Source organism: Tachyglossus aculeatus, chromosome 8, assembly GCF_015852505.1.
Source record: "Tachyglossus aculeatus isolate mTacAcu1 chromosome 8, mTacAcu1.pri, whole genome shotgun sequence".
Classification (NCBI taxonomy): Eukaryota; Metazoa; Chordata; class Mammalia; order Monotremata; family Tachyglossidae; genus Tachyglossus; species Tachyglossus aculeatus.
In genome coordinates this window covers 5,490,478-5,501,526 of record NC_052073.1, presented here as the reverse complement: position 1 = coordinate 5,501,526, position 11,049 = coordinate 5,490,478, and the positions used below count along the sequence as shown (strand labels likewise).

At 45.1% G+C, this 11,049-nt stretch overlaps 1 protein-coding gene across 2 annotated transcripts; it reads right to left on the bottom strand.

Annotated features, from left to right (window-relative positions):
• Positions 1 to 385: 385 nt before the first annotated feature.
• PIGBOS1 (PIGB opposite strand 1) lies at positions 386 to 8,234 on the bottom strand. Of its 2 annotated transcripts, none has more exons than XM_038750562.1 (2): positions 8,176 to 8,234; positions 386 to 712 (listed from the first exon to the last, which is right to left on the bottom strand). In XM_038750562.1, exon 2 carries the CDS (start codon positions 662 to 664, stop codon positions 500 to 502), a length of 165 nt encoding a protein of 54 aa, XP_038606490.1. In that variant the 5' UTR covers positions 665 to 712; positions 8,176 to 8,234; the 3' UTR covers positions 386 to 499. The 2 variants fall into 2 exon arrangements, with proteins under 2 accessions (XP_038606490.1, XP_038606489.1); XM_038750561.1 differs by lacking the exon at positions 8,176 to 8,234 and adding an exon at positions 5,281 to 5,287.
• Between the last annotated feature and the right edge of the window lie 2,815 nt (positions 8,235 to 11,049).

Sequence of the window (11,049 nt, the reverse complement as noted above, 5' to 3'; positions counted from 1 at the left end):
AACTATTTACCGCCTCATGCCAAGGTAATCAGCTAAAAATACCTGTATATATGGTATTCACTGAGCGCTTACTGTGTGCAGAGCACTGTACTAAGCGCTAAGGCTACTTATACATTCAATTTCGGAAAGGAGAATTAGGCTCGCCAAGTCTTCTGATATTTCGGGTTTCTGCATGCTTAGCTTAGAACTATTTACCTTCTCATACCAAGGTAATCAGCTAAAAATACTTGTATAGATGGTATTTATTGAGGGCTGTGTGCGAAGCGCTTAGGAGAGTACAACAGAATGAGCAGAAACGTTCCCTGCCCACGACCGGCTTACAGTCTATGCACCTTTACCCCCCACAAATAACGTATTCATTCAAATCGGCACGGCTAATTAAAAATTGGGTGAAACCAGTTATTTTTTATTCCACTCGGTATCAGATATCTCCGGCAGGCCTGTCATTTCAGACGCTTAAGTTCCCAAGCACCTTCACGGGTGAGTTTTGCGCGGCGTCTTAGCTTTTCTTATCTTCTGGTTCTTGTGCAGTTGGCGATTTTTCTTTTAATGCCCTCTGGTCCCTGGTATATTGTTCAAAGATTGGTTGGTAGATGTATATTCCTCCCCCAACCCCCAGAACTCCGGCAAAAATCATCTGAGGAAGAGTCAAACGACCAAACATCTTGTTTTCGGGTCGGGTGCGTTTGCTGTTTCTCCAGTCCCACGTAGTCTTCAAAATTAGGAGAAAGGAAAGTTAATATATATGCATATATGTTTGTACATATTTATTACTCTATTTATTTAGGGTGCGTTTGCTGTTTCTCCAGTCCCACGTAGTCTTCAGAATTAGGAGAAAGGAAAGTTAGTATATATGTATATATGTTTGTACATATTTATTACTCTATTTATTTAGGGTGCGTTTGCTCTTTCTCCAGTCCCACGTAGCCTTCAAAATTAGGAGAAAGGAAAGTTAGTATATGTGCATATATGTTTGTACATATTTATTACTCTATTTATTTAGGGTGTGTTTGCTGTTTCTCCAGTCCCACGTAGTCTTCAAAATTAGGAGAAAGGAAAGTTAGTATATGTGCATATATGTTTGTACATATTTATTACTCTATTTATTTAGGGTGCGTTTGCTGTTTCTCCAGTCCCACGTAGTCTTCAAAATTAGGAGAAAGGAAAGTTAGTAGATATGCATATATGTTTGTACATATTTATTACTCTATTTATTTAGGGTGCGTTTGCTCTTTCTCCAGTCCCACGTAGCCTTCAAAATTAGGAGAAAGGAAAGTTAGTATATGTGCATATATGTTTGTACATATTTATTACTCTATTTATTTAGGGTGCGTTTGCTGTTTCTCCAGTCCCACGTAGTCTTCAAAATTAGGAGAAAGGAAAGTTAGTATATGTGCATATATGTTTGTACATATTTATTACTCTATTTATTTAGGGTGCGTTTGCTGTTTCTCCAGTCCCACGTAGTCTTCAAAATTAGGAGAAAGTTAGTATATATGTATATATGTTTGTACATATTTATTACTCTATTTATTTAGGGTGCGTTTGCTGTTTCTCCAGTCCCACGTAGCCTTCAAAATTAGGAGAAAGGAAAGTTAGTATATATGCATATATGTTTGTACATATTTATTACTCTATTTATTTAGGGTGCGTTTGCTGTTTCTCCAGTCCCACTCCCACGTAGTCTTCAAAATTAGGAGAAAGGAAAGTTAGTATATATGCACATATGTTTGTACATATTTATTACTCTATTTATTTAGGGTGCGTTTGCTGTTTCTCCAGTCCCACGTAGTCTTCAAAATTAGGAGAAAGGAAAGTTAGTATATATGTATATATGTTTGTACATATTTATTACTCTATTTATTTTACTTGTACATATCTATTCTATTTATTTTATTTTGTTAGTATGTTTGGTTTTGTTCTCTGTCTCCCCTTTTTAGACTGTGAGCTCACTGTTGGGTAGGGACTGTCTCTAGATGTTGCCAATTTGTACTTCCCAAGCGCTTAGTACAGTGCTCTGCACACAGTAAGCGCTCAATAAATACGATCGATGATGATGATATTTGTGCTTTAAAGTTTGTGGTGTAACTTGTACTTCCCAAGCGCTTAGTACAGTGCTCTGCACACAGTAAGTGCTCAATAAATACAATTGATTGTATATATATATATATATATATATATATATATGTATATATCCTGTATATATGTATATATGTTTGTACATATTTATTACTCTATTTATTTATTTTACTTGTACATATCTATTCTATTTATTTTATTTTGTTAGTATGTTTGGTTTTGTTCTCTGTCTCCCCCTTTCTGACTGTGAGCCCACTGTTGGGTAGGGACTGTCTCTACATGTTGCCAATTTGTACTTCCCAAACGCTTAGTACAGTGCTCTGCACACAGTAAGCGCTCAATAAATACGATCGATGATGATGATATTTGTGCTTTAAAGTTTATGGTGTAACTTGTACTTCCCAAGCGCTTAGTACAGTGCTTACTGCTCTGCACGCAGTAAGTGCTCAATAAATACAATTGATTGTATATATATGTATATATCCTGTATATATGTATATATGTTTGTACATATTTATTACTCTTTATTTATTTATTTATTTATTTATTTTACTTGTACATATCTATTCTATTTATTTTATTTTGTTAGTATGTTTGGTTTTGTTCTCTGTCTCCCCCTTTTAGGCTGTGAGCGTCCACTGTTGGGTAGGGACTGTCTCTACATGTTGCCAATTTGTACTTCCCAAGCGCTTAGTACAGTGCTCTGCACCCAGTAAGCGCTCAATAAATACGATTGATGATGATGATATTTGTGCTTTAAAGTTTGTGGTGTAGCTTGTACTTCCCAAGTGCTTAGTACAGTGCTCTGCACACAGTAAGTGCTCAATAAATACAATTGATTGTATATATATATGTATATATCCTGTATATATGTATATATGTTTGTACATATTTATTACTCTATTTATTTATTTTACTTGTACATATCTATTCTATTTATTTTATTTTGTTAGTATGTTTGGTTTTGTTCTCTGTCTCCCCCTTTTAGACTGTGAGCCCACTGGTGGGTAGGGACCGTCTCTCTATGTTGCCAATTTGTACTTCCCAAGCGCTTAGTACAGTGCTCTGCACACAGTAAGCGCTCAATAAATACGATTGATGATGATGATATTTGTGCTTTAAAGTTTGTGGTGTAACTTGAACTGCCCAAGCGCTTAATACAGTGCTCTGCACACAGTGAGTGCTCAATAAATACAATTGATTGTATATATATATATACAATATATATATATGTATATATCCTGTATATATGTATATATGTTTGTACATATTTATTACTCTATTTATTTTACTTGTAAATATCTATTCTATTTATTTTACTTTGTTAGTATGTTTGGTTTTGTTCTCTCTCTCCCCCTTTTAGACTGTGAGCCCGCTGTTGGGTAGGGACTGTCTCTATATGTTGCCAATTTGTACTTCCCAAGCGCTTAGTACAGTGCTCTGCACACAGTAAGCGCTCAATAAATTCGATTGATTGATTGATTAAATGGGAAAGAGGCATTAGAACCGCTGCCGTAAACCATATTTCATTCCCCAAGAGTCCTCAGGTTGTACGGGGACTCTTACTATGTGCCAAGCGCTCAATAAATACGATTGATTGATTGATTGATTGATTGATTTTTTTTCTCCAGAAACCAACTTCCCAAGCGGTAGATTTACTTTTTGCGAGGACCGCTGGAGAAGCAGCATGGCCCAGTGGAAGGAGCACAGATGTGGCAATCAGGGGATCTGGGTTCTAATCCCGTTTCAACTTGTACTTCCCAAGCGCCTAGTACGGTGCTCTGCACACAGTAAGCGCTCAATACATACGATTGATTGATTGATTTCTGCCCTTTGGCTAATGCGTGGCTTTAGGCAGCGCAACTGAGAAGCCGGGTGGTCCAGTAGAAAGGATCTGGGTTCTAATCCCATTTCAACTTGTACTTCCCAAGCGCCTAGTACGGCGCTCTGCACACAGTAAGCGCTCAATACATACGATTGATTGATTGATTTCTGCCCTTTGGCTAATGTGTGGCTTTAGGCAGCGCAACTGAGAAGCCGGGTGGTCCAGTAGAAAGGATCTGGGTTCTAATCCCATTTCAACTTGTACTGCCCAAGCGCCTAGTACAGTGCTCTGCACACAGTAAGCGCTCAATACATACGATTGATTGATTGATTTCTGCCCTTTGGCTAACGTGTGGCTTTAGGCAGCGCAACTGAGAAGCCGGGTGGTCCAGTAGAAAGGATCTGGGTTCTAATCCCATTTCAACTTGTACTGCCCAAGCGCCTAGTACAGTGCTCTGCACACAGTAAGCGCTCAATACATACGATGGATTGATTGATTGATTTCTGCCCTTTGGCTAACGTGTGGCTTTAGGCAGCGCAACTGAGAAGCCAGGTGGTCCAGTGGAAAGGATCTGGGTTCTAATCCCATTTCAACTTGTACTTCCCAAGCGCCTAGTACGGCGCTCTGCACACAGTAAGCGCTCAATACATACGATTGATTGATTGATTGATTTCTGCCCTTTGGCTAATGTGTGGCTTTAGGCAGCGCAACCGAGAAGCCGGGTGGTCCAGTGGAAAGAGCGTGGGCCTGGGAGACAGAGGACCTGGGTTCTAATCCTGGCTCTGCCCGTTGCTTCCTGGGTGCCCTTAGGCAAGTCGATTAACTTCTCTAGGCCTCAGTTTTCTCGACTGTAAAATGGGGATTAAATCCTATTTCCTATTTAAGATTGTGAGCCCCAAGTGAAACGGGGACTGCTTCCAATCTGATAAATCTGTATATACTCCAGCGCTTAGAACAGACTGTAAGCCCCCCGTGGGACAACCTGATCACCTTGTAACCTCCCTAGCGCTTAGAACAGTGCTTTGCACATAGTAAGTGCTTAATAAATGCCATCATTATTATTAGAGTAGCAAGTGCTTGACAAAACCATAAAACAAACAACTTCTCCGCGCCCCAATTTCCTTACCTGCAAAATGGCAGCCAGAATATCTGTTCTCCTTCCTCCTTAAACTGTAAGCCCCATGAGGGGCTGGGGTTGCCCCTGATTATTTTGTATCTGTCCCAATACTTGGCAACCAGTAAACGCTTGACAAATACCATAATTATCATTATATTTCTTATCCCGGGCGTAGTTGATTTGAGCTCTAGTTTTAATACTAGGGATCTGCTCGTTTTCTCCTTCCGCAACCAGTCTCCCTAAAAAACACCGCAATTACCATTTCCTTGGCTCATCAGCCTCTGCACGCTGTCGGAAGGGATGTTAGAGCGGGGTCATCATCATCATCAATCGTATTTATTGAGCGCTTACTATGTGCAGAGCACTGTACTAAGCGCTTGGGAAGTACAAATTGGCAACATATAGAGACGGTCCCTACCCAACAGTGGGCTCACAGTCTAAAAGAGAACAAAACCAAACATACTCACAAAATAAAATAAATAGAATAGAATAGATATGTTGCGTTGGGGTCCAACGCAGTTCGCAAATGGGATCGGGAAAAGAGACGGAAGAGCCTCAGTGACCTCATCTGTAAAATGGGGGATAAGTGTGCGAGCCCCAAGTGGGACAGGGACTGTGCCCGACCTGATTAGCTTGGATTTTTAATTAGTATTATATTTGTTAAGCGCTTACTCTGTGCCAAGCACTGTTCTAAGCGGGGGTAATAATAATAATAATGTTGGTATTTAAGGGCTTACTCTGTGCCAAGCACTGTTCTAATAATGATAATAATAATGGCATTTATTAAGCGCTTACTATGTGCAGCACTGGGGTAATAATAATAATAATGATGTTGGTATTTGTTATAAGTGCTTACTCTGTGCCAAGCACTGTTCTAAGCGGGGGTAATAATAATAATAATGTTGGTATTTAAGGGCTTACTCTGTGCCAAGCACTGTTCTAAGCACTGGGGTAATAATAATAATAATAATAATAATAATAATGTTGGTATTTAAGGGCTTACTCTGTGCCAAGCACTGTTCTAAGCACTGGGGTAATAATAATAATAATAATAATTAATAATGTTGGTATTTGTATAAGTGCTTATTCTGTGCCAAGCACTGTTCTAAGCGCTGGGGGAGATACGAGGTCATCAGGTTGTCCCACGTGGAGCTCACAGTCTTCATCCCCATTGGACAGATGAGGTAACTGAGGCCCAGAGAAGTGAAGTAGCTTGCCCAAGGTCACACAGCAGACAAGTGGTGGAGGCAGGATTAGAACCCACGTCCTCTGACTCCCAAGCCCGGGCTCTGGTGACTAAGCCACTCTGTTTCTTGGATAATAATAATAGTAATGATGATGGCATTTGTTAAGTTGCTTACTATGTGCTGAGCACCGTTCTAAGCACTGGGGTAGATACAGAGTAATCAGGTTGTCCCACATGGGGCTCACAGTCTTCATCCCCATTTGACAGATGAGGTCACTGAGGCCCAGAGCAGTGAAGTGACTCGCCCACGGTCACCCAGCGGACAAGTGGCGGAGCCAGGATTAGAACCCACGACCTCCGACTCCCAAGCCCGGGCTCTTTCCACTGAGCCACGCTGCTTCTCTGGATAATACTAATAATGATGGCATTTGTTAAGCACTTACTATGTGCCAAGCACTGTTCTAAGCGTCGGGGGGTGGGGGGTGGGGGTATTCATTCATTCATTCATTCAGTTGTATTTACTGAGCGCTTACTGTGTGCAGAGCACTGTACTAAGCGCTTGGGAAGTCCAAGTTGGCAACATCTAGAGACGGTCCCTACCCAACAGCGGGCTCACAGTCTAGAAGGGGGAGACAAAGAGAGAAGCAGCGTGGCTCAGTGGAAAAAGCCCGGGCTTTGGAGTCGGAGGTCATGGGTTCTAATTCCGCCTCAGCCACTCATTGGCTGTGTGGCTTTGGGCAAGTCACTTCACTTCTCTGGGCCTCAGTGACCTCATCTGGAAAATGGGGATGAAGACTGTGAGCCCCCCGTGGGACAACTTGATCACCCTGTAACCTCCCCAGTGCTTCGAACAGTGCTTGGCACAGAGTAAGCGCTTAATAAATGCCATTATGATTGTTATTATTATAGAAGGTGATCAGGTTGTCCCGTGTGGAGCTCACAGTCTTCAACCCCATTTCACAGATGAGGTCACTGAGGCCCAGTGAATAATAATAATAATGTGATTATTATAAGTGATCAGGTTGTCCCATTGTGGAGCTCAGTCTTCATCCCCATTTTACAGATGAGGTCACTGAGGCCCAGTGAATAATAATGTTATTATTGTAGGTGATCAGGTTGTCCCGTGTGGAGCTCACAATCTTCATCCCCATTTTACAGATGAGGTCACTGAGGCCCAGTGAATAATAATAATAATGTGATTACTATAGGTGATCAGGTTGTCCCGTGTGGCGCTCACAGTCTTCATCCCCATTTTACAGATGAGGTCACTGAGGCCCAGTGAATAATAATAATAATAATGTGATTATTATAGGTGATCAGGTTGTCCCGTGTGGAGCTCACAATCTTCATCCCCATTTTACAGATGAGGTCACTGAGGCCCAGTGAATAATAATAATGTTATTACTATAGGTGACCAGGTTGTCCCGTGTGGAGCTCACAGTCTTCATCCCCATTTTACAGGTGAGGTCAATGAGGCCCAGTGAATAATAATAATAATAATGTGATCATTATAGGTGATCAGGTTGTCCCGTGTGGAGCTCACAGTCTTCATCCCCATTTTACAGATGAGGTCACTGAGGCCCAGAGAATAATAACAACAATAATGGTATTTGTTAAGCGCTTACTATGTGCAAAGCACTGTTCTAAGCGCTGGGGGGGGTGGGGGATACAAGGTGATGAGGTTGTCCCACGGGGGGCTCACAGTCTTTATCCCCATTATCCAGATGAGGGAACTGAGGCCCAGAGAAGTGAAGCGACTTCCCCAAAGTCACCCACCTGACAAGTGGAGGAGGCGGGATTTGAACCCACGACCTCTGACTCCCAAGCCCGTGCTCTTGCCATTGAGTAACGTTGGTGCTTTACCCCGGCGCTCAGTACAGTGCCTGGCACATAGTGAGCGCTTAGCCGGGACCCGAGGAGGAGGAGGAGGAAGAAGAGGAAGAAGAGGAGGAGCCGCCCCCCACTCACGTGGAGCAGCCGGACCACGGCGCTGACACAGATGACGGCGGCGGCGCCGGCGGTGGAGACTCACATCGGAAGGGGCGGGGCCTGGAAGAGCTCCCCGCTGATTGGAGGAGAGAGGGGGGAAATGGGCGGGGTCTTTGAGAGCTCGCCGCTGATTGGAGGAAGGAGGGAGGGGCCGCGGAGATCTGACTGCTGATTGGAGGACGGAGGGAGGGGGCCGCGGAGAGCTTCCCGCTGATTGGAGGACGGAGGGAGGGGGGTCGTGGAGAGAGATCTGCCCGCTGATTGGAGGAGAGAGGGGGAATGGGCGGGGCCTTGGAGAGCTCGCCGCTGATTGGAGGAAGGAGGGAGGGGCCTCGGAGATCTGCCTGCTGATTGGAGGACGGAGGGAGGGGGCCGCGGAGAGCTTCCCGCTGATTGGAGGACGGAGGGAGGGGGGGGGTCCCGGAGAGAGATCTGCCCGCTGATTGGAGGAGAGAGGGAGGAATAGGCGGGGCCTTGGAGAGCTCGTCGCTGATTGGAGGAAGGGGAGGGGGCGCGGAGAACTGCCCGCTGATTGGAGAACGGAGGGAGGGAGGGAGGGAGGGGCCGCGGAGAGCTGCCCTCTGATTGGAGAACGGAGGGAGGGCAGGCAGGGGGCCTTGGAGAGCTCCCCGCTGATTGGAGGAGGGGGGGGATGGGCGGGGCCTTAGAGAGCTCGCCGCTGATTGGAGGATGGAGGGAGGGGCCTCGGAGAGCTGCCCGCTGATTGGAGGACGGAGGGAGGGAAGGCGTGGCCGCGGAGAGGGGCCCGCTAATTGGAGGACGGAGGGAGGAGCCGCGGAGAGCTGCCTGCTGATTGGAGGATGGAGGGAGGGGCCGCGGAAAGCTCCTCGCTGATTGGAGGAGAGAGGGAGGAATGGGCGGGGCCTTGGAGAGCTCGTCGTTGATTAGAGGACGGAGGGAGGGCGGGGCCTTGGAGAACTCGCTGCTGATTGGAGGAGGGAGGTGCCGCGGAGAGCTGCCCACTGATTGGAGGACGGAGGGAGGGAGGGACCGCAGAGATCTCCCCGCTGATTGGAGGACAGAGGGAGGGAGGAGACGCGGAGAGCTCCCCGTTGATTGGAGGAGGGAGGGAAGGGCCGCGTGCGAAATAGGAAAGGGGCGTGGCCGGGGAAAGGTCGCCACTGATTGGAGGATTGAGAGGCGTGGCCTCAGGGGAAGGGAGGGGCCTCCGGGGAAAGGAAGGAGGGGGGGGCGGGGCCGGGGAAAGGTCGTCGCTGATTGGAGGAGGAGGGAAGGGCGGGGCCTGGGAAAAGGTCGTCGCTGATTGGATGGGAAGGGGCGGGGCCTCCGGCCCGTTTCCTTGTTTTGTTGTCTGTCTCCCCCGCCCTAATAATAATAACAATAATAATAATAATAATAATAATGGCTCTTTCCCCCTTTCGGACTGTGAGCCCGTTGTCCGGCAGGGACCGTCTCTATATGTACCTCCAAAGCGCTTAGTCCAGTGCTCCGCACACAGGAAGCGCTCAATAAATACGATTGAAGGAGTGAATGATTGAATGTATGTATGAATGACTTAGTCCGGTGCCCTGCACGCAGTAAGCGCTCAATAAACACGACTGAATGAATGAATGAATGACTAGGGGCCGTCTATGTTGCCGACTTGTACTTCCCAAGCGCTTAGTCCAGTGCTCTGCACACAGTCAGCGCTCAATAAAGACGAGTGAATGAAGGAAGGAGTGAATGCATGCATGACTCATCATCATCATCAATAGTATTTATTGAGCGCTGACTGTGTGCAGAGCACTGGACTAAGCGCTTGGGAAGTCCAAGTTGGTAACATCTACAGACAGTCCCTACCCCCCAGTGGGCTCACAGTCTAAAAGGGGGTGACAGAGAACAAAACCAAACACACTAACAAAATAAAATAAATAGAATAGATATGTACAAGTAAAATAAATAAATAGAGTAATAAATCTGTACAAACATATATACATATATCCAGGTGCTGTGGGGAAGGGAAGGAGGTAAGATGGGGGGGATGGAGAGGGGGACGAGGGGGAGAGGAAGGAAGGGGCTCAGTGTGGGAAGGCCTCCTGGAGGAGGTGAGCTCTCAGTAGGGCCTTGAAGGGAGGCTTAGTCCAGTGCTCTGCACACAGTAAGCGCTCAATAAATACGATTGAGTGAATGAGTGAATAGGGACCGTCTCTCTCTGTTGCCGACTTGGACTTCCCAAGCCCTTAGTCCGGTGCTCTGCACACAGTCAGCGCTCAATAAATACGATTGAATGAATGAATGCTTTGCACATAGTAAGCGCCTAACAAATACCATCATCATTATTATTATTTAAGCGCTTAGTACGGTGCTCTGCCCACAGTAAGCGCTCAAGAAAGACGATTGAATGAATGAATGAATGAATAGGGAGCGTCTCTCTATGTTGCCGACTTGGACTTCCCCAGCGCTTAGTCCGGTGCTCCTGTATATCATCATCATCATCATCAATCGTATTTATTGAGCGCTTACTGTGTGCAGAGCACTGTACTAAGCGCTTGGGAAGTACAAGCATATATGTATATATATATATGTATATATGTTTGTACATATTTATTACTCTATTTATTGATTTATTTTACTTGTACATATCTATTCTATTTATTTTATTTTGTTAATATGTTTGGTTTTGTTCTCTGTCTCCCCCTTTTAGACTGTGAGCCCACTGTTGGGTAGGGACCGTCTCTATGTGTTGCCAAATTGTACTTCCCAAGCGCTCAGTCCAGTGCTCTGCACACAGTAAGCGCTCAATAAATACGATTGATGATGTTTCTATGATGAATGAATGAATAGGGAGACGAACGAACGAACGAACGAACGAACGAACGAACGAACGAACGA